Here is an 18,702-nt window from a genome sequence, read left to right as displayed (position 1 = left end):
ATGCACTCTCAAGTTTTCAGTTTTTTTGTCTAATTTCTTGTTTGTTTCACAATTAAAACGTATTTTGCATCTTAAAAGTGGCATGCATGTTGTGTAAATTAAATTATACAAACCCCCCAAAAATCGATTTTAATTCCAGGTTATACGGCAACAGAATAGGAAAAATGCCAATGGGGGTGAATACTTTCGCAAGCCACTGTAGCAGAGTGGTGGTTAGGGCTACCTACTGCCCTAGTGAGATAGTGAAGTAGTAGAGTGGTGGTTAGGACTACCTACTGCCCTAGTGAGATAGTGAAGTAGTAGAGTGGTGGTTAGGACTACCTACTGCCCTAGTGAGATAGTGAAGTAGTAGAGTGGTGGCTAGGGCTACCTACTGCCCTAGTGAGATAGTGAAGTAGTAGAGTGGTGGCTAGGGCTACCTGCTGCCCTAGTGAGATAGTGAAGTAGCAGAGTGGTGGCTAGGGCTACCTACTGCCCTAGTGAGATAGTGAAGTAGTAGAGTGGTGGCTAGGGCTACCTACTGCCCTAGTGAGATAGTGAAGTAGTAGAGTGGTGGTTAGGACTACCTACTGCCCTAGTGAGATAGTGAAGTAGTAGAGTGGTGGTTAGGACTACCTACTGCCCTAGTGAGATAGTGAAGTAGTAGAGTGGTGGTTAGGGCTACCTACTGCCCTAGTGAGATAGTGAAGTAGTAGAGTGGTGGTTAGGACTACCTACTGCCCTAGTGAGATAGTGAAGTAGTAGAGTGGTGGTTAGGGCTACCTGCTGCCCTAGTGAGATAGTGAAGTAGTAGAGTGGTGGTTAGGACTACCTGCTGCCCTAGTGAGATAGTGAAGTAGTAGAGTGGTGGTTAGGGCTACCTGCTGCCTTAGTGAGATAGTGAAGTAGCAGAGTGGTGGTTAGGACTACCTACTGCCCTAGTGAGATAGTGAAGTAGTAGAGTGGTGGTTAGGACTACCTACTGCCCTAGTGAGATAGTGAAGTAGTAGAGTGGTGGTTAGGGCTACCTGCTGCCTTAGTGAGATAGTGAAGTAGCAGAGTGGTGGTTAGGACTACCTACTGCCCTAGTGAGATAGTGAAGTAGCAGAGTGGTGGTTAGGACTACCTACTGCCCTAGTGAGATAGTGAAGTAGTAGAGTGGTGGTTAGGACTACCTACTGCCCTAGTGAGATAGTGAAGTAGTAGAGTGGTGGTTAGGACTACCTACTGCCCTAGTGAGATAGTGAAGTAGCAGAGTGGTGGTTAGGACTACCTACTGCCCTAGTGAGATAGTGAAGTAGTAGAGTGGTGGTTAGGACTACCTACTGCCCTAGTGAGATAGTGAAGTAGCAGAGTGGTGGAGTGGTGGTTAGGACTACCTACTGCCCTAGTGAGATAGTGAAGTAGTAGAGTGGTGGTTAGGACTACCTACTGCCCTAGTGAGATAGTGAAGTAGTAGAGTGGTGGTTAGGACTACCTACTGCCCTAGTGAGATAGTGAAGTGGTGGTTAGGACAGAGTGGTGGTTGGTGGTTAGGACTACCTACTGCCCTAGTGAGATAGTGAAGTAGTAGAGTGGTGGTTAGGACTACCTACTGCCCTAGTGAGATAGTGAAGTAGTAGAGTGGTGGTTAGGGCTACCTACTGCCCTAGTGAGATAGTGAAGTAGTAGAGTGGTGGTTAGGGCTACCTGCTGCCTTAGTGAGATAGTGAAGTAGCAGAGTGGTGGTTAGGACTACCTACTGCCCTAGTGAGATAGTGAAGTAGCAGAGTGGTGGTTAGGACTACCTACTGCCCTAGTGAGATAGTGAAGTAGTAGAGTGGTGGTTAGGACTACCTACTGCCCTCGTGAGATAGTGAAGTAGCAGAGTGGTGGTTAGGACTACCTGCTGCCCTAGTGAGATAGTGATGTAGCAGAGTGGTGGTTAGGGCTACCTGCTGCCTTAGTGAGATAGTGAAGTAGCAGAGTGGTGGTTAGGGCTACCTGCTGCCTTAGTGAGATAGTGAAGTAGCAGAGTGGCGGTTAGGACTACCTACTGCCCTAGTGAGATAGTGAAGTAGCAGAGTGGCGGTTAGGACTACCTGCTGCCCTAGTGAGATAGTGAAGTAGCAGAGTGGTGGCTAGGGCTACCTACTGCCCTCGTGAGATAGTGAAGTAGCAGAGTGGTGGTTAGGACTACCTACTGCCCTCGTGAGATAGTGAAGTAGCAGAGTGGTGGTTAGGACTACCTACTGCCCTCGTGAGATAGTGAAGTAGCAGAGTGGTGGTTAGGACTACCTACTGCCCTCGTGAGATAGTGAAGTAGCAGAGTGGTGGTTAGGACTACCTGCTGCCCTAGTGAGATAGTGAAGTAGTAGAGTGGTGGTTAGGACTACCTACTGCCCTAGTGAGATAGTGAAGTAGTAGAGTGGTGGTTAGGACTACCTGCTGCCCTAGTGAGATAGTGAAGTAGCAGAGTGGTGGTTAGGACTACCTGCTGCCCTAGTGAGATAGTGAAGTAGCAGAGTGGTGGTTAGGACTACCTGCTGCCCTCGTGAGATAGTGAAGTAGCAGAGTGGTGGTTAGGACTACCTACTACCCTAGTCAGATAGTGAAGTAGCTGTGTGTTGATGACAGGCTGCCATGGCTTCTGAGGGGAGACCTGTTTTGGTTTGCTCTCCTGAACTGCATGTGAGGAACCACTGGGTTTGCTTTTCACACTGGCCTGAGAGCATCCTATTCTGTGAGGCAAGCAGGCCAGGGAAAGAGCGACAGACTGAGAAAGTGGGTGAAGGAAAAAGTGAAGGAGTGGGTGAATGAGCATGTGTGAGAGAGATGGCAGGTGTGTGAGAGTGATGGTAGTGTGGTATCAGAACACACAGGCCTCAGTCATCACTCAAGCCCAATCACAGTGTACAGGGACACAGGTGAAGGTAATGGGAAATATTATTTGTTTGATGCATTGCTGTACTTCTGAGACTAAGTGCCTCGTAGCCTGGAGAGAAATTGGATTAGTGTATTAGATAGAGGACATTTCCTCCCCTCACTCATCCTTTTCCTTATGAGGCTTTTTGATAGCCTCCAGCCTTAGAGAGAGTAGAATGATTTGTGTACACATCAACCTTACGTAAAGAGGAAGTATAGGTAGAGACATCAGTTAATCAGCTATTAAACGTGTACCATACATCAACTATTTAGAGCACTTGATCGCTAAAAAGTCTACTTGGAGGAAATTGAACATTGTTCCACGTCATTTACATCTAAGAGCGACTCCTTTCTACCTCAAGTGGTATCTGCAACTTTTTAACCAAAGAGACGTTAGTCCCCTGAAGACGTTACTCAGCCCTTTAAATGCAGATGGGTTACAGTGTGGCTCCTTCTGACACGAAACAGACAAATCTAGTGAGTCACAGTCTCCTGTTTGCCTACTGTTGTCCAGTGGCGTTGGGGTAATAGTTCAGGGCTCATGAGGACAACGTCTGGATATTCACCCCATTTCAAACAAACCCACCCCTCTCTCTGCCATTAAGTGGGTATACAAGACTATATCTACACAGGAAACCAAGCTTGTAGAGGACACTGTCGCACAGCTAAACTTTATGAACCGAAATGAGATGAAACACTGTAGTCAAAGGAATAGTTATCAGACCTTCTAAAGGTCAAACACAGGAACACCCACACATACAGTAAACACCATGTACTCTCATGTCTTCTACCATGTGTATATATTTACTGTCTATTAATCTATCTTTCGTCCTATATCCTTTAAAATACCGGAAAAAATTAACTGAGAGACTCCATATCCTCTATGTCAGATCAGCATCATGTGTCAATGTTCCGAAAGAGAGGTCCCTGGAAGCTACTTGCATTCCTGCCCTATTTCACTGACCTCACAGTTAAAAAACAAGCCTAATCTATATCAGATATCCCAGAGGAATTAGTGTTATATCAAATTCCAAAAGCTGAACTACATAAGCTTACAGTATTTACTACAGTTTTACTGATACTGAAAGGAAATAGAAACGTAAACCTGTAAGACTGGACTGGTCTTGTCTGTCCTGACTAAAACACAATTCAGATTAGCGATAATTGAACCAACCCTCAATCTTTCTGACCTCTTCTCAATCAGAAGTAACTAAACCCTAGTGATGCCTGTTGGACCCTGTGTCTCAAGCAGCAGTGGAATAGGTAAGTGGGTTGAGTGGGTTCCTACCTTGACGTACTCCAGGGTGGGATCAATGCTGCTGCTGGGGTCCCTGGGGAACAGAGACAGAGTTCTGTTGAGTGAACACATTCCCAATGGCATCTTCTGGTCCCCTCCACTCCCTCCCTGTGCTGTGATGTGTCTGCTTCTGCTATCCTGCCTGCTGACTGTGGGTCTACCTCCTCTCTGACAGGAGTGGCATGCTCAGACACTGCCTTCCCTCCTCTCCACCCCTCCACTGCACCCCCACTCTTTAGTCTACTCACCCAGCCCCCACACAAGTCACAGCTACACGTGTCCCCTTTTTCTGACCCCACTGGCAAATTCACAGAGGGGTAAGAGACACCCCCACATCTGCCCTGTCTCTTACATCAGAGGGAAAAAAGGGGGTTTAAAATGCCGTATCATTAGCAGGGCTAGTCCTCCCAAAATTCTCAGTATCACTTCAGATGTCAGAAATGCATTTTGAGAGGACATAACATCATTAAGCTAAGATTAGTTCTTTTCAAATCCCTGAGGAAGTGTGGATGCATTCCCAGATCTCTGCGAAAAATTCTGTTTATTTTGAGTTCTGCCTCTGTCTCTCATCTCAAATGGGTTTTTTCGGGGGGGTTAGAGAAGTTGAACGCAAGCCCTTGATGCAGGGGTCTTACAGTCAGACAAGAGGGGGAGTAATTCCTTGAGCCTTTAACCACTTTTCCCATCGGGATTGTAAAGGGAAAAAACACAAACATCTCTTTTAAGAGCCTTCGTGGAGTAGGAAACAAAAACAGTGGAATTTCAAGTTGCCCCTTAATCCATTCAAAATGTTGCATAAGCGAGTTAGTATCTAAACCAAAGGATTTAGTGTAAAATTACAATCTAAAAATAACTCACCGAACTGCTGTGATGGCCCTTGGTCTTTTCTTTCCTCCCTACTTTCAGAGAAAGGCGGGAACGCAGCAGGAAATACGGTTGAGAGTATAACAATCTGAAAAATACTCCCCAAGAAGTTCAGCACCGGCCACTAGCTCTTAAACAGATCTTTCTCCATTTAGCTGCTGTACGACCGCGTCTCATCTACTCACTGCGAGGAGAGGTGAACTTTCTCTCCTCTGCCCATTCTTTCATGTCAGCCTATACAGTAACCTGGCTTGTCTTTCAGCAGGGTGAGTGACTGGTATGTCATGCCACCTCAGAGGACCACAACACAGGCAGGCTGCTGCGCTGGCTGGTTCACCTCTGAAGCCGCTCCATCCGCAACAGAATAAAGAGCTGGCCTTGTTATTCAACAACTACATCTACAGTGTTAGGTAACGTCACAATCAGTTCACAGTATGGTGGTGTTCCTATAGAATTGGACAGGACATTACACGTTCCACCTGCTCCCATCAGACAGCCGAGACTAATAAAGAGAATAGATATCCCACCCATAGTGTTCATATTGGGTAGAGAACAGATATCCCACCCATACTGTTCATATTGGGTAGAGAACAGATATCCCACCCATACTGTTCATATTGGGTAGAGAACAGATATCCCACCCATACTGTTCATATTGGGTAGAGAACAGAGGTGTTGGGAGACACATCATAGAGTTGGAGAGAGGACGAGTGAGAGGACAAGTGAGAGGACGAGTGAGGCCACAGGCCAGCCAAAGAGCCTCTCCTTTAGACCGGTTTAGTGTCAGCCAGACCACAGCTGCATTGTGTCCTGGTGAGGAAATGTACCCTGCTCAACCACTGACTTTCCCCAAACCTCAAGTTCAAATGGAGCTCAGTCAAGCCAAGGACAAGGACAGGGCAGGTCACACACAGACGACCTGGCTATAATTGGATTTCCGCACACAGCCTCCCCTTCTCTGACTCACTGACTGAGAGAGAGGGGCACTTGACATGCAACACTCCCTCAGTCAAAGGTTGTTCTGGATGCCTAAAGACGTTCGCCTGCTTCCCAGCCGAAAGAGTTCGGAACAGTTCGTTCATATATTACGACAACATTTTGTGGCGTTTTTGTTCGTTTTGGACTACAGCAAGGTTTTTTTTCCGGCTGTTCAGGCACATAAAACATTTTCTCAAGGCAATCGGAAGTTGGTAGCCAAAGTCAGCACCCCCTCATCGGCGATTGGTCAACAGTAGGAATTTTTCAATTCCTCCTGTCATTCAACGAGAAACAACTTGTCCTCATGCACATTTTTTCACTTGAGACATACTGCACCAAACATCCTCGTCAGGACGACTTGGCAAAAACTTAAAAATGAATGACCGATTTCTTGAGTTATCTTAGATTAATTCTGACTATTTTGAGGACTGATTATAGTGTCTCAAGAGAGACAATCAGTACTATTGCCACTTTTTTCTAGTTTTTCAAGCGAAGGTCTTTTAAGGGAGTATGGGAGCACACTAGTACGGTTCGCCTAGCCGGGTTCGGCAAGGCCCAGCCCAACCGAAGCCTGCGGAGGCACATCCACACTACTGACTTAAGGGACAGTTTGACTCTATTGGAAAATCCCTCAACTTCTACATGTACTGTATAGTACAGTGGATCAGTGCTCTTCTGTGCACAAAATAACATATATAAATGCATACATATACTAATCTCTCCCAAACAGAATTGAGTGTCCATCTGGTCATGAAATAATGAATGCAGGGAAAAATGAAGAGGAGAGGGGGTGGTAATGAGTTGCTCTGGTTGAGTTCTCTTTCTCTCTTTTTATTTTACTGGGTAGCTACAGGTGTGTGTCCCATCAGACCGAACATGTGCTCTCAGCCTGCTGCTATCTGGCCTTATAAAAGCAGAACCAGCTGTGGCTATACTGCCTTCTGCCTACTCCTTACTCCAACCCAGAGGAGAGGGAGAGAACGAGAGAATGAGAGAATGAGGGAGCAGATGAGAGCGAAAAAACAGGACACCCCTGGTCCAACACAAACAGGAGCTGCTAAAAGGAGCGCTGTTTATTTACCCACCAGATCAGCACTCACGGAGGAGAGGGAGAAACTTCTGCTCTGGCTGGACATTATGAACAGAACTAACACTAGGACAGGATTTATAGTGCTTACACTGTGATTGGCTCACACAATAGAAGCCTTCGAGTCCCACAGACAATCATTAACAATAATAGTGTACAGTAAAAATTATTGTTCCGTGGCTGTGCTTCTGATATGGGAATGGAATATTACTTTTAAGATATGGGAATAGAATGTTTACTGTACCTAACCAACAGCTTTACAGTAACACAGCATGGCATCATTTGGAGATGCGACCAATGATCAAACAGCAATGTTATGATGACATCCTTTTCTTAGGATTGGGTTAGTTCACGGTGTCCTTGTGGCCGGACATCACGGCATCATTACTTATCTCTGCTGTGATACAGAGGACAGCCTGGGCATGACGTAAACAAAGACTTTCTGTGAAAGACGTGGTGTGTGTGATGCCTATTCGTCTACCTACCTGGTCCTAACAACGCATGTACTGCAGCTGTAGCACCATGATTCCCAGTGGGATGTTTTGGTTTTTGATCAGAGTGGTTGAGAACTGACGTTGACAGACAGACATCCAGAAAACACTTCACCACTCTCTAGCCTTGGAGGAAACCATCCAGGCATCAGATCTGACCAGCAGCAGACCATTTCTCAGCAGAACAAACAGAGAGAATCAGTCACTCTAGATTCTGAGCTCACGGCCAGCTCCGTCTTTTATCAGCCCTTTCATCTCCTATACAAGGCTGTAAATCTTCTCGCCATCTCAACCTGAGTCAACCGGAGTCCAACTCATAAAGTATTTGCAGGCACACCACAGCCAGAGCTGTCTGCCTCCCCTGGGGCAGAGTGAGTGGGCCCTGGGTTATAGTGGCTATCTGGCTTAGGCACATACAAACACACACAACCACACACAACCACACAGGCACACATACCACACAGATTGACTGAGGTTAGGGGTCACCTGAAGAATCACTCACTTTCTGGATCAATCCAGATAGCGTCATCGATACAGAGTAAACACTGATTAATTAGTGTGTGGTTAAAGGATGGAGCACCGTCTGGGTCAAGGGTCAACAGACAGTCAGGGAGACTAAAAAGTCAGCACAAAGAAACATAGGTTGGTTTAAAACATGTACAATATCCACAAAACAGGAATAAGCAAAGTAGTTCAATGAGTAGAAATGAAACAGTGTTCATTGATCAATGTAATCTGCATGAAAAGAGATGGACAGAGTGGCATATCCTCCCATCCTGAAGTTAATGACAGAGCCACACGTAACTGCCAAAATAAAGGTAACACCAACATTAAGTGTCTTAATAGAGCAATGGGCCGCCACGAACCAGAACAGCTTCAATCCACCCTGGCATAGATTCTACAAGTGTCTGGAACTATATTGGAGGAATGCGACACCATTCTTCCATGAGAAATTCCATCATTGGTGTTTTGTTGATGGTGGTGGAAAAACGCTGTCTCAGGCGCTGCTCCAGAAACTCCCATAAGTGTTCAATTGAGTTGCGATCTGGTCACGGAGATGGCCATGGCATATGGTTTACATCATTTTCATTCTCATAAACCATTCAGTGACCCCTTGTGCCCTGTGGATGAGGCATTGTCTTCCTATGGGGTCACAGTCATCGTAACCTAAATAATGGCCTGCCCAGCATTTTTATACATGACCCTAAGCATGATGGGATGTTAATTAGTTAATTAACCCAGAAATCACACCTGTGTGGAAGCACCTGCTTTCAATATAGTTTATATCGCTCATTTACTCAAGTGTTTCCTTTATTTTGGTAGTTACACGTATATTTTCACAAGTGATGAGGACAAAGCCCTTTGACTAATCCTGAAATCTCCCTCATCAGTCAGCCATACCCAGCTCCCTGGCAAAGCCAGGTAACCAACCAATCAACCAGCGGCCTTCAGATAGACACAATGGGCCTGCAGTCCTGTCCTGTAGCAGGCAGCACAGTGCTGGCAGCCACACAGTATGGGTCCCTCAGAACTATAGCTGTCATAGTGTTCTGTTAGCCCTGATCCCTCACCATCTCCACACATCTATCTGCACATCAGCGTCTAGAGTTACAGCAGCAGCCATAATCTGGGCTTTGGTCTCCGTGTGCTTAATGCACCTCAGGGCTCTCTTCAGAACCTCTCTAACCCTCCTCTCCATCCCTCTCTCACTATCTCTCTCCTTCCCTCCCTCCTTGCTTCCCTTTCTTTGCTGAGCCAGACAACCCTCTTCCTCTGTTGCTCCTCCACACCTCCACTGTGTATCCCATACTGCCAGAATGAAGGTTGTGGCTTATTTATTCTCCTTCCTTTTGTCTACTTTTCACCTTTACTAACCTCACCAGCTTTGTGGAGATTAAATACTAGACCTATATTAGATAACCTTCAAATGTCAAGGGATAGACACAGCCTTTTCAGTTATTAGTAACACCCCCCTCGCACCCCAACCCCCTTCCTCCACCAAAGTCCAGACATATTCTGTCCGCCTGCCCAAAGTGTGTCTAAAGAGGGGGACTGTGTTTCATTCTGTCCAGCACTGCACCGTTGCTCTGGTCTATAGTGACACATAAAACTCTGTCACACAGGATTTAACTCACAGTCTGGGTTGTCTGGGCGCATATATCTCAACCATCTAGACATGCTTTGTTGTTGTGGCGGTTGGTTTATATCACTCTAAACAAAGGGCTTACCTTCACTGCATCTCTCTGAGGTCTGTGTGTGTGTATACGTGTGAATGTGCTGTTGTGTCTTTATCCACAGTTTCCTGGCCTAATCACATGGATTGATGCTGAGGAACTTCTCGTCACTTCTCTGTGTTCTCTAAGATCAAGCAAGCCCTATCAGCAGTCTGACAGTGTTGTGTTTTAGTAGTGAGTGAGGTGTTAAGCCCTGCAAAGTGCTGTGGGGAAGAGGAGGCCCTGACAAAGCAGCCCCAGCCCCCAGATAACATCTATAGGGGGCCACAGTGAAGCTGCTCTGCAGTAACTCAACAGGGCCTGAGGGATACAGCCCCCTGCCCTGACAGACAGAGAGGTGGTAGCAGAGAGGCTAGTGCTAACATGTGCTGCTCACTGATTACATCTCAGCTGATCTGCTTACCATGGCTTGAGCTGGGACACTATTTCAGAGTGAAGTAGTCTCAGTTAGTCAGGGGGGTGGTAGCAGCTGAAAGTCTGCAAAGTACTTAAGGGGCTTTAAAGAGCGCACCCTAATTGTCTTATTGGACAAAACATAAATATTTGTTTTAGATTCGGATTCTGTGAAATTAACAAAGGAAATGATAGCGCTGGAGCATAAAAGATGTGTGTGGCTGTACCTGTATGAGGTGTGGCCTTCCATCCCTGTATGGTAAGGCTGATGTTCCTCGATAATGTTGTGGATGAGTGGCGAGGTGGGCAGGCGGGCTCGGGCCGGGTGGGGCAGAGTGCCCATGTGACTGTACATGTCCCAGGAGCGGGCAGGGCCCTGAACCGGGGCCCCTTTCTTCCTCCTAGGCAGAGTGCCATGGATGGAGACACTGTGGTATCCGGCTGGGGGCAGCTCCGGTACTGCAGGCCTGGAGCTCAGCAGGTCCATGGAGGAGGCCAGGGAACACTGCCTGCTGCCCACGCCCATGTGCATATTTCTTGGCAGACTGGAAAACTTCCCCTCTGCCATCATCCTCAGCTCTAATAGGGAAGAAAGAGAGAGAGATATCAGATCAGACCATATGGCAGGAGGAGGAGTGGGAGGACTAGGGGTTATATAAGGCTGACAATATCACAGACATGGTGCCCGGTAAAGTAAACATGTGCTGCTGATGCACATCCTCACAAAGGACAAATGTGTGGAAACATATACATGTGTACGTACAGTTCCTCTTAAGCTGCCCACCCGGTATACTATAGCTCAGTGACAACTGCATTGGCACCGGATTTGTTATGATAATGATGGAATATATATACGTAAGTACAGTGAAATGAAGCCAGTGGCATAGAGACCATGCTTCATGTATCCCAGTCATAGTTCCACTGATGCTCCCTCCCTCTCCATAGCAGCAGCTAGGAGCAGGATGACATAACTGCAGGCTATCAGTGAACCACCAGCCAGTCTGACTCTGACCACAAGACAGCAGATAGAGACGTCTTGTTCCATGCCCTCTCCAAAAAACATGTTTACCTCAGCGTTCCACACCCAGTTTTTGGACCACTACGCCACTAATTGGGCAATGAAATCAAGACTCCTTTCTAAGCCGAATGGATTTTCTGCTCAGCTTTCTGCTTTCATCCTTTGCCCCCAGCCAGCCTTTTAGCATGCTAATGAGCAGAGAAACAAAACTCATGCCTTAGCAGAGAGAGAGGCTGACATCACTTGCTGTTGCTGCTGTTTCTTCACCTGCTCCTCACAGAGCAGCCACACAGCTTATGGATTATTCATAACCTGTTTTATTTCCTTAACTTGGCTTGGCATGTGAAGGGAAGTGAACTTGGTAAAACATTTATGGCAATCGTCTCAGCGGTGCAGCCATAATTTATGATATTGGATTATCATAAGGGGTCAACTGAGGATAAAGCCTGCTGCCTTAATTAAAATGAAATCATGTGGTGATGACAGACAAAGAAACACTTTGTCCTGGCATTTTGATAGAGTTTCTTACTCAGCAGTCTTTGTTTTACTCATGCATGGATGTAAACCTCTGTGTGGTAAGACGTGGTGGTGGGTTGAGGGAGCAGCAGTCCTATAGGAACGGCCTCTTGGGGAGGACGGGGATAAGGAGAGGTAGAGAATCCACTGACCCAGACAACAGCTGAGTGTGAGCACGCACTGACCCCGTTAACCAGTTCTATTAAAGCTATTCAACAACAAACACACCGCCACCGAAACACACACACATGCACACGCACACACACACACACAGGGCAGTGCTGATGTTGCTTTCAAAGCCTTTGTCCCCTTGGTGCTGTGTGAAATTTTTATCTGAGCCAGGGCTGGTGTCAGTGTTTAGGTCTGGTATTAACTCTGTGTAATGTCTCTAACTGAGAGGGGGCGATTTAAGGCCCTGCTTCACGTCCCTAAAATGGTTGATCCACCCCACAGTAATTGCAGTGCAACCAGATATCATCTTCTTCAAGGAGATGCTTTGCTGTTGGATCAGTGCCAGGAGGGCAGCAGCAGAGAGGACTGTACTATAGCAGTATGGGTCTAGAGAGTCTGGTGGGAATTTCCCAACATCATGGGTGCTACTGACTGATGGGAGAGTACCATAATCTGCCTTGTGATGACAGCACACTTCAAAATACACAGACACTCACTCTGATTCTGCAAATTCAATGAAGAGTAGTCAAATCTAGTCCTGTAATTAAAGTATGATAAGGTCTCCCTTCTCTCTGTGCTATGTCTCCTTACTCAGCATTGCAGTATTGAGGAGATGAAAGAACGCCATTAGGTAAGAGGAGTAATGAACACCAGGGGTGTAGACTAAAGGCATCAGCATGCTTCAGTTTGGCTGGCGGCTAGCGGAAGTCGGCTAGGCAAACCGAACGAGGGTGCTCGCATGCTCCCTTAAAAGACCTTCGCTTGAAAAACGAGAAAAAAGGGGCAACAGTACTGTTTGTCCATTTTGAGACGCTGTAGCCAAAATACACTTTCTCAAAGTAGTCAAGAGTTAATCTAAGATAACTCAAGAAATCTGTCATTCATTTTGACGTTTTTGCAGAGGAGATTTTTACATCTAACTAAGATGTTTGGTGCAGTATTTCTCAATGAACAAATGTGCATGAAAATGAGTCATATCTTGTTGAATGACAACAAAGACATACCTACTGTTGACCAATCACTGACAAAGGGGCGTAGACTCAGGTTCCGAACTTTGGCTTGCCTCCAGAAAAAATGTTGTGTGTCCAAACAGCCAAAAAAAAACTCACCGAAGTCCAAAACTAACAAAACGTCACAAATTGTCATCATAATATATGCACAAACTCTTCTGAACTGTTTCGGCTGGGAAGCATGTGGACGTATTTACATCTGGACATCCCTCATAAAAAGTAGCTTCCAATTACCTACTACTCATCACTACTACACAAGATCTACACAAAACCTCCTGGTTTTACTACCCAATTACTTTTGAGATGTGTCGTAAGCCAGTGGTGATTTATGTAGTAATTTAAGTAGTAATGAGTGATAAATTGGGACGTTTCACTACTGGTGAACACTACATATTTCCTGTGCAAATCACTACGTAATTCTCCCTTAACTGTGTAACTACTGAGCTTTTGGTTATCTACTACTTAAAACATACACATACCTACACAATTCCTACATGCTCATGTAACCGATGTGAAATGGCTAGCTAGTTAGCGGGGTGCACGCTAATAGCGTTTCAATTGGTGACGTCACTCGCTCTAAGACCTTGAAGTAATTATTCCCCTTGCTCTGTAAGGGCCGCGGCTTTTGTGGAGCGATGGGTAACAATGCTTCGCGGGTGGCTATGTGTGCAGAGGTTCCCTGGTTCAAGCCGGGGAGGAGAGGGATGGAAGGTAAAACTGTTACATTGGTGCCGTGACTGCGGAAAAAAGGAGGAGGTCAAAAGGGGAGTGAGTGTAACGACGTGAAATCCTTTCCAACTACTCCGCTAAATATCACTCCTCGCTCACAGGAAAAAAAACAGCTGCTACAAATTCGCTCCATTCAATAACATCACAATTTAACCAACACCAATATATTTTTGTGACTACCTGGACCTATAATTTGTTTTTTGAAGTATAGAAACCAAATCATATGATTTGAATGAAAAGTATTTTAATAAACAACTGGAAAATGTGACTGTAAGAAGCGCACATCACTTCAAATAGGCTACATGTCATATTAAACAGCATATAAACACGCTAAACAGGTCAAGAGCCAGACAGGTAGCCTAAGAAAGCACGAAAATGAATTATTTAGGCTATATTATTTAAATTATTTAAAGGTTATAGCCTTCAAATAAATACATTTTGAAGCATTTGCGAGTGCGACACACTAGGCTGGCAGGGACATTAAGCCTTAGGCATTTAAACAACATTTTGTTGTATTAAATCACTATAGTCAATAAATTGCGCAAAAGGCTGTGTGACTTACTTCAATATAGGAACAATGAATTGTTAGGCTCAGTCTAAAGTGCATTTTAATTCATTTTTAGAAACATGAGTTTGTGGCTGGAGAGAAGACCAGCAGCGGAGAATACTCTCTGTGATTGGGGATGCTAAACATCCTTTGGGTCACTCTTGCCAGGCTGGGCAGGATGTGTAGTGGTTTTTTCTGTAGGTAGGCCTAAAAGACTTTAGCGAGAATTGGGCCAAAATCAGTGATGGCCTATTGTATAGATAATAGAATGAAAATGAACAAAACTTTTAAGATATTTTTTGTTTATAAATACTATGCTACAGTGACAGACTTAGCTAGCTACTCACCTCATTCCTTTCTGTTAGCATGTGCACATAACAAGTACACCATCGAGATATGTGTTTTCTCAGATTCCACAATGATTCTTTAATTGTGGACACTTCATCACCACACTCTCTCTCTTGCTCTATCCTCCTCATCTTTGTAAGTCGCCTTGATTTTTCACCTATGTGTTTCATCAGTTTCTTTATGAAAATATTTAGCATGCTTGATGACAGTAGCTAAAGCATGGGGATAGCAGCACGCAAGTAGACTACAAATTCATGCTGGGCTGGGAATGCCCTGAGCTCACGAAGTGAGCGCTACTGGAGCGAAATTGGAGCAGGCGAGAAAGCCAAAGCTCCAGCCTTTGGTGAAACTCACTCCACGCTCCAGTCAAATTGGGCACATTCTCTGGTCACCACTAGACTAGCGCACATGTTATTTCCTCAAGTTTGTAACTGTAGTTATATCATCAAACAATAAATCATATGCTTATACAAATTTAATTGTATTTTTTTATTTAATTAATTACATATTAAATGATATATTTACACTTTTGTTAATCCCTTTAAGGCCTTCTCTTCATTCAGCTTTAATTTAACTATCTTCGGATTTAAACATTTTTGCAGACACATGTCTCCACCATGTAACCTTTTAGAAAATAAAGACAAGCACAAGAGAGAACCAATTATAAGGCATTATCAATCATCTGCTAACAGAGGTCACATTAGATAACACAGAAAGAAAAACATTTGACTAACAATGTTAATCTTACCAACAACGGCCTCCAGTCTTCTTATGTTGAGGACCTCCTTGGCAACAGGTCAAAAAGACATACAGTGCCTTCAGAAATTAAATAATAAATATTATTCACACCCCTTGACTTTTTCCACATTTTGTTGTTTTTCAAAGTGGGATTAAAATGAATTTAATTGTCATTTTTGGTCAACAATCTATGCTAAATACGCTGTAATGCCAAAGTGTAAAAAAAGCTAACATTTATATAAAATAAAAACACTAATATATTGTGAGGACAGACACTGGAGATGAGAAGCAAGAACAGGGAGTGAATATTTAATGGAAAACGGACATACAACAAAAACAAGAACAACGTCTGGACAGGGGGAACAAAATGACATTCTGACAATAATGCTGACACGGGGAGCACAACTGAGGAACATATAGATACAGAGGGGGCAATCAACAACGTGAAGGCGTCCAGGAGACAGGTGTGTGCAATGAAGGGCAGCCTGGTGCCCTCGAGAGCCAGAGAGGGAATGCTGGAGCAGATGTGGCATATATTTTCATTAAATAATACTCACCCCGTTAGACAATACATGTTAGAATCACCTTTGGCAGCGATTACAGCTGTGAGTCTTTCTGGGCACGTTTCAAAGACCTTTGCACACCTGGATTTGCACACCAATATTTACCCATGATTCTTTTTAACATTCCTCAAGCTCTGTCAAGTTGGTGGTTGATCATTACTAGAAAGCCAATTCCATTTTTTGCCACCATAGATTGTCAAGACGATTTAGGTCAAAACTGTAACCAGGCTTCTCAGGAACATTCAATGTCATCTTGGTAAGCAATTCAATTGTAGATTTGGCCTTGTGTTTAAGGTTATTGTCCTGCTGAAAGATGAATTTGTCTCCAAGTTTCTGTTGGAAAGAACACTGAACCAGGTTTACCTCTAGGATTTGCCTGTGCTTGGTTTATTCCATTTATTTTGATCAACAAAAAAAACTCCCTCGTCCTTGCCGATGACAATCAAACCCATAACATGATGCAGCCACCACCATGCTTGAAAATATGAAGAGTGGTACTCAGTGTTGTGTTGTGTTGGATTTGCCCCAAACGTAACGCTTTGTATTCAGGTCAAAAAGTGAATTTATTTGTCACATTTTTTCTAGTATTACTTAGGTGCCTTGTATTCTGTAAAGACTTCCTTCTTTTCACTCTGTCATTTAGGTTAGTACTGTGGTGAAACTACAATGTTGTTGATCCATCCTCAGTTTCTCATATCACAACCATTAAATTCCGTAATTCCGTTTTAAAATCACCATTGCCTAATGGTGAAATCCCTAAGGAGTTTCTTTCCTCTCTGGCAACTGAGTTAGGAAGGATGCCTGTATCTTTGATACACCATCCAACGCCAAATTAATAACTTCACCATGCTCAAAGGGATATAGCACGTCTACTTTTCTATTTTTACACACCGAGTTTGCTTTTCTATTTTTGCACATCTACCAACTGGTGCCCTTCTTTGCGAGGCATTGATAAACCTCCCTGGTCTTTGTGGTTGAATCTGTGCTTGAAATTCATTCCTTGATTGAGGGACCTTACAGATAATTGTATGTGTGTGGTACAGAGATGGGGTATTTATTCAAAAATAATGTTCACTGCTATTACTAAACACAGAATGAGTCAATGCAACTTATTATGTGATTTGTTAAGCACATGTATACTCCTGAACTTATTTAGGATTGTCACAACAAAAGGGTTGTGGGTTTCCAACAAGTCAGTTTGTCAAATGTCTGCCATTCTAGAGCTTCCGCGTTCAACTGTAAGTGCTTTTCTTGTGAAGTGGAAACGTCTAGGAGCAACCACGGCTCAGCCACAAGGTGGTAGACCATAGAAGTTCACAGAACGGGACCAAAGAAAATTGCGCGTTCCAAACGGTCTGTGGAAGCAACATCAGCACAATAACTGTTTGTTGGGAGCTTCATGAAATGGGTTTCCATTGCCAAGCAGCCACACACAAGCCTAAGGTCACGCAATGCAATGGTGTAAAGCTCACCGCTATTGGACTCTGGAGCAGTAGAATACATTCCCTGGAGTGATGAAACACGCTTCACCATTTGGGAGTCCGGCGGACAATTCTGGGTTTGTCGGATGCGAGGAGAACGCTACCTGCCCGAACTTATAGTGCCAACTTTAAAGTTGGGTGGAGGAGGAATAATGGTCTGGGGTTGTTTTTCATGGTTCGGGCTCGGCCCCTTAGTTTCAGTGAAGGAAAATCTAAATGGTACAGCATACAATGACATTCTAGACGTTAATAGGTTTGTGTAGTAAATAAGTATCACCTTTTCATGATGGATGATATGCTCTTTGAAACTTGTTCCTGGTTGACATAGTAATCTAGCTAGCTATGTATATTAGGAGATGGTTACCAGCAGGTTTCAATCTCAGGAGAAAAAGGACATTCCAATGAGATAGGATCAGAAAGACTTTTGATCCACCTACTGTACTGTACTTAATGTTCCAGATGCATGGTGGGACTGAAAATCAGAGCAGAGAACAGGCTTTCACAGAGTGATACGGCACTGGATATTAGGTATCCAGAATCAAAAACTCCTCTAATATCATGTTGATCACAGGTTATGAATGACATGATGCAGAACTCGTGCCGCATTCTAAACTACTGGGAACTCGGAAATCCCAGACTTCAGTGCATTGAAGACAACTGGGTAGCTTGGACTGGGAAAATCATTTTTAACGGTCATCCAACTCAGAATTCAAATACGGAAACTCTTTTAAGAACTTCAGCTTTCCGACCTGACGTTTTTTTTTATGTTTCCAGTTGTCTTGAAAGCACCTCGGATCAGACCACCACAGATGTTTATTCACCTGCTCTGTTAGACTCGTCAGGTGGGTTGAGTCACTGAACATGTCCCAGTTACTCAGCATCATCATACCACAGGACAAACGCCAGCGAGTGGGAAGAACATATCCCTTCACAGCTCTAAAACACATTACAGTCTATGCAAGTGCGACTATTCACACAAATCAACCAAACACCCTACCTTAATTAACAGCACCCACCTGGGTGATGATGCACAGTGGGTGGGTCAGCAGCCATTTTGTGCCAGACCACTGACCAGTCACAACCACACATCCCTTCCTGCAGTAGCCAGGTGATGATTCCTATCGCCAGTTAAACTGGTGGTGCGGAGGCAGGGGGTTAATTGGCTGGTGAGTAAAGTGCCTGTGGGCTGGTCAGTGTGTGGAGGCCTGCTGTTGACCTCGGAGAGAGCAAAATGAAGCAGCCCAGCAGTGAGTCAGTGGGGCCAGAACCAGGCACATATCTTTCCACTTAAGGAATGTTGCTTGACAATTACTCCCCTGTGGTGACAGTCTGTCGCACGTGCCGGAAGAGAAAG

General features: G+C 44.6%; 1 protein-coding gene across 2 annotated transcripts in view; it reads right to left on the bottom strand.

Moving 5' to 3' along the window:
- The window catches only part of LOC123996958 (breast cancer anti-estrogen resistance protein 3-like), an 84,797-nt gene that overhangs the window by 39,799 nt on the left and 26,296 nt on the right, over positions 1-18,702 (bottom strand). For both annotated transcript variants that reach the window (XM_046300845.1, XM_046300846.1), the window contains 2 exons: positions 10,455-10,806; positions 4,172-4,214 (listed from right to left, as the gene is read on the bottom strand). In XM_046300845.1, the coding sequence (XP_046156801.1) occupies positions 4,172-4,214; positions 10,455-10,806 (395 nt within the window). The remainder of the gene's footprint in view (positions 1-4,171; positions 4,215-10,454; positions 10,807-18,702) is intronic.

The sequence above is a fragment of the Oncorhynchus gorbuscha genome, linkage group LG15 (genome assembly GCF_021184085.1).
Source record: "Oncorhynchus gorbuscha isolate QuinsamMale2020 ecotype Even-year linkage group LG15, OgorEven_v1.0, whole genome shotgun sequence".
NCBI classification, from domain to species: Eukaryota; Metazoa; Chordata; class Actinopteri; order Salmoniformes; family Salmonidae; genus Oncorhynchus; species Oncorhynchus gorbuscha.
Note: the sequence above shows the minus strand (reverse complement) of the source record. Positions and strands in the feature narration are given on the sequence as shown.